Source organism: Arachis duranensis, chromosome 3 (assembly GCF_000817695.3).
Source record: "Arachis duranensis cultivar V14167 chromosome 3, aradu.V14167.gnm2.J7QH, whole genome shotgun sequence".
Classification (NCBI taxonomy): domain Eukaryota; kingdom Viridiplantae; phylum Streptophyta; class Magnoliopsida; order Fabales; family Fabaceae; genus Arachis; species Arachis duranensis.
In genome coordinates, this window is record NC_029774.3 from 33714820 (window position 1) to 33719886 (window position 5067).

General features: G+C 35.1%; 1 protein-coding gene across 1 annotated transcript in view; it reads left to right on the forward strand.

Annotated features, from left to right (window-relative positions):
• LOC107478597 (probable RNA methyltransferase At5g51130) overlaps positions 1 to 3439 on the forward strand; it is a 4279-nt gene extending 840 nt beyond the window's left edge. Inside the window, exons 2-9 of the mRNA XM_016098730.3 lie at positions 208 to 452; positions 612 to 726; positions 875 to 922; positions 1584 to 1884; positions 2213 to 2300; positions 2616 to 2681; positions 2790 to 2858; positions 2962 to 3439. Coding sequence (XP_015954216.1) covers positions 336 to 452; positions 612 to 726; positions 875 to 922; positions 1584 to 1884; positions 2213 to 2300; positions 2616 to 2681; positions 2790 to 2858; positions 2962 to 3051 — 894 coding nt within the window. The 5' untranslated portion in view covers positions 208 to 335 and the 3' untranslated portion in view covers positions 3052 to 3439. The remainder of the gene's footprint in view (positions 1 to 207; positions 453 to 611; positions 727 to 874; positions 923 to 1583; positions 1885 to 2212; positions 2301 to 2615; positions 2682 to 2789; positions 2859 to 2961) is intronic.
• Positions 3440 to 5067: the final 1628 nt, after the last annotated feature.

Sequence of the window (5067 nt, forward strand, 5' to 3'; positions counted from 1 at the left end):
TGCATCTTTAAAAAAAAGATACTAAAAAGAGCAAAAAAAAAAAACTGAAGTTGTCAGAGTCCGAAATATAAATTTTTATTAGTAAAGTATTCTATGTTCCCTATTTCCAGAACACATGTTTAGTTATATATAAATAGGAGTTGTCACAATCAAAACCCAAAACCAAGACTGATAGAATCGCTTCATCGTGTGCTCCTCTTTTCCCAGCCCACGCCAGAGACGCAGTGGCCCTCTTCCGACAAGGTTGAAGGTGCGGAATTGAAGACTGGTTCATGATCCAATACGTAACTGCAACAAGTAGGGTTTGAAGAGGAGAAAGCATTGGATAAGATTGAATGGCATATAATGCAAAGCTGGAAGATGAAACCAAAAACCAGGGAGCCAAGCACAACAACAAGAAGCGGAAGCAAGTTTTCCCATACGGCAACTACAGGAGCTACTATGGCTATCGAGTATTAACCACTTCTCACTCCCTATGATCTAATTCCCTTTACCCTTTCTATTTTCATAGAAAAGATTCGAACTTTACATGGCCTCCAGCATCATCACCATGCATTGCTGTTTACTTAGTTTACTGGTTACGCTAGTAATGTGTGTTTTCATGGTTCCAGATTGGTCAAGATGTTGATGAAGATCCTCGGTTGAAAGTGTTTAGGAAGGAGTGGTTTGAAGATAAAGAGTGTCTTGATATTGGTTGTAACAATGGGATAATCACCATCCAGATTGGTAATTTCACCCCTTCACTTTCCTTTATACATGACATTGATGATTGAACAAATAATGATAATCCATATTGCTAATTTTACCCCTTCATTTATGCCAATTTATAGTTTGCTAATTCAAGTGTTGCCTGTTTTGGTTTTCCCCCCCATAGCACAGAAATATGGCTGCCGGCACATTCTCGGGATTGACATTGATTCTGGTAAGATTCATATGAATAATAATTTCTGTTGCTGGAGATTATTCTTCGGTTTTCAAATATGACTATATGTGGCTTACATGTGATGTGATTTAGATGTGTGAAATGTAACATAGTTCTGAGTGTGTGTGCGTATGCGGTGTTAATGATATTGCTATAAATGAGAGAGAAGAAACAGATAAAGTTAAGATGGATAGAGGTTGTTATAAAGAGGCAGTTAGTTAGTTGGTTGTTAGGCTGTTAAGTTGATTTTGGTATTTAGTATTTACAAGGTTATTGCCTTTGTTGAAGGCTCACCTGATATGGCTATATAAACAGCATTGTATATGATTGGTTTTCATGTTAATCAGATTTCTTTCTTTCAATTCAGTTTACAATTCAGCTCATCTTTCTTCTTCCTCTTCTACTTCTTCTCTACTCCTTGTCTTCTTTTCATTCTTTACATTCTTCGCACCATTTCTGTTTCTTGCTAACCAAGAAACTGTTCAAACTGCAAGAACTCTGTTGTGCAGCATGGGCCACTGGCGGATATCCATAATACTTCTTCAACGAGTAACTATTGGGATTCCAAAAAAATGGGTGTAAAATGAAAATATCAATTTCTCCCTGGTTGGGTAGTATAAATATTTACTCCTTGTTGATTTTGTTTTCCTCAATTTGCCAGATCGAGTTGAGGATGCATATTGGAATCTGAGAAAAGCTGTTAGATTGAAATCTACTGGAAATAAGCGTGCAAAGCCTTCCAAATTTGAGGACAAGGATCATGCAGATAATTCAGAGGACAAGGACCATGCAGATAATTCAGAGAACAATGCTACTGTTTCATCAAATGAAGATGCAAAAGGAATTTCGAAAGATATGCCGTCTTCAGAGCAAAGTGATCTATTTGCTATTGTTTCATTTAAACGTGAAAATTTTGTTCAGAGTCGGCACCCACCAGGAAAGAAGTATGATACAATTCTTTGGTGAGTTGCTGCTATTTCCATTACTATTTTCCTGAAATAAGTCCCTTTTTCCTGGGGTGAAGCTTTTGAACGGGAGGAGGTGGAAAAAGTGTCACCCTCTTGCATTGTATAATGCTGAAAATGCTTTTCAAAGTTGTTTATCTTTGATCTTGTTCTTTTTAATAAACTTCATGTTGTAGTTTTTTTTTTCAAGCATTGCATTAGAAACAAATTCTTAACTGCAGCTTCACTTTACTCCTCCTGCTATAAACCACATATTGTTGGGTAGGGTTATTTAAAATTGTCTTCAATGCACTTTTGTGAAACTGAAATCTCTTCTGCCCTGCAGTTTGAGTGTTACAAAATGGATACACCTCAATTGGGGGGATGAGGGCTTAATCAAATTATTTGCAGAGACTTGGAATCTGCTCCGACCAGTAAGTATCATGTCTTTCCATCATATTATTGTTTTCTTTCTACTCAGGGATCTCTTCTAAGCACCTATCAATACTGCCTTTCTTATTCTTTATCTCAACAATGATGCATGTTTTCTTATTTCTTCGGACCCATCTTTCCATCCAATTGTTTCATTTTTCCTTTTCGCTGTCCTTTTACATTCAGCTCCAATTCATTGTCTGAAGCTAACGACTCAATAGTGCAAATTGCTTCTTGTAAAATCACCAATCTACAATATCTAGCATTCTCTAAACATACTCTTTTATTTCTATAATATAAACAAACCTTTTGAGCAGGGTGGTGTTCTTGTGTTGGAACCTCAGCCATGGAAGTCATATGAAAGCAATCGTCTTGTCTCAGAGGTAATAATTAGCTTTTCTTATTTTCTGTGATTAGCAACTAATATATTTCAAGGCATCCTGGGAAATCCAAACCTTTTTGTATCATCGAGTGCATTTACATATTTGCAGACGACTGCTGCCAACTACCGGAGTATTACAATTCGTCCTGCAGATTTCCAGGAAATACTGCTAGATAGGGTTTGTGTAACATTTCTTTGGGCTATTACCATTTTATTTGGGTTTGCCTATTTATTACAAATTTATTCTGATTCTAATTAATGGATGACATTACTTATTGTAGATTGGATTTAGAACAGTGGAACATGTTAACTCAGGTATGACTGATAGCAAGACTGGTTTCAATAGACCAATTTTGGCTTTTCGGAAATGACCATGCACGAGGTCAGGTGCAGAGTAAATGTGAAGCCCAAAGAGAATCAACATTTTGCATATTTTGAGACATCAAAGCTTGCATTGGGATGCAGCTTCTGTGAATATAAGCGGTGAAGCTAATTTTGAGTTAAAAGGGGGCTTTTGAATGTAGAAAATGAAAACAGACGTGTTTTCTGGCTGCTAGTTTCACTATACTATACAGTTTTTGCCGTAGATTTGTAAGGTGCATGGTACACTTTAATTTGTAATGTGCACAGTAGGAACACTCATCTTAATTTAGTCCAATGTTTACATTTTTACCTACTTTTCACTATGTTAGCATCATTGGGCAAGGATAGATTTTGCCGGGGAGATTCGAAAGAAGGGACATATTTGATTTTCATTCATGACTCTCCTGGTTTAGGCAACTGTTTCTTCTAAGGTATGTTTGGGTGTTAAGAGAAAGATGGAATATATATATTTTTTAAAGAAAACAATTAAAAAGACTACTTTTATTAAGAAAAAAACAAGTGGCTTAGTGATCTAAGTGTTAATAACGATACTAGTTAAGTCATATTTTTTTATCTATTAGAAAAATATAAGTACATAACCAAACTTTTTTTATAATGTTTTTTTTTATTTTTTTGTTCAAAATTCTAAATTTTAGTAATCAATCATCAACATTTTAAAGTCAAAGGTAACAATCAATCATGAACGTTTTAAAATCAAAAGAAAATTTTTTATATAAGACGTCTAAAAGTTTTTAAAATTAAAATAAAATATTTAAAATATTAAAAATTAAATTAAGATAAAATATTTAAAATATTAAAGACCAAATTAACATTGGACTCAAATGTTAATTGACCAAAAGTCACAAAAAAATTTTTTTTTGACCAAAATAATATTTATCCTAATTAATAAATCAAAACTGCTTGTCTGGTCCCCTCCTAAAAATGCTCATTACGGTTTCAATTCCCCCTATAAAGTAGAAAGCATTGTCAAAGTAATAAATTAATGGCTTTTATGGACCTTTTATATTTGGTAATTGCTTTTATCTTCTTTTATATATATATTTTCTGGTAAATAATGTTCCTTACCTGTTCGGCGGTTCGTGACCAGAATATGTATGTGTTTATGAGACAAGGAAGAGAGAGGGACCTCATATAGGTAAAGTGAAGACAAGGAGATTTTTATGGAATATGAATTGAATTAGAATCTGTAAAATAATATAATATAGTATTTTTAATGAAAAAGGAATTTATATTTACCAATAGTAAAGAGGCACACAAAAATAACGGAAATCAAATATAAGAAAATAAAGTGTGGAAAGGTGGGGCCATGGTAAACCCTAAACAAGGGAATACTGGAATAGGGATTGGCCTCACTCAAAATTTCCAAAATGAGCTAAGAGGGTCCAATGGGAATTATCGTCATAATTAACCAACTTATTACTTTTTACTTTCTACGTTTTCTTCATTTGACCTCACTTTCGTAACGCTATGTCATTATGGCGCTTCAATATGAGTGCAATGCGTTGTTCTACTTCTTCATACCCTCTCTCTTTTCCTTCTCATTTCATCCCCTCACCAATGGAACCCTCACATTACTCTTCAAAGATGTTCTTGCAGCAGAACCTGAATTATGCCATTGATGACCAACAAAAACACACTCATATTGCTACTACTACTTCCCCTTATCTTTCTTACCCTTCCATCAAACTTTTCAACCCAAACCCCAACAACGATCACTACCTCAATGCTACGATCAAGAACAATGATTATTCCTATGCACCAAGTGATGAAGCCTCATTTGGGGAGCAGAATTATTACCAGTCAGAGTCAGACTCATGCAGTAGTGGTGATGATGAAGATGAGGAAGTGACTTTGGACGAGTACTTTCTGATTCCTGATGCAAAAGCAAAGAAGCAAATTGAACAGCTTGCTGTAATGGTTGGACTTGACACTACCGAACCAGCAGCGGTTGTGCTTACGCAAGTGGTGAGGGTTCTTAAGCACTTGAAGGGAATAAACTCCTA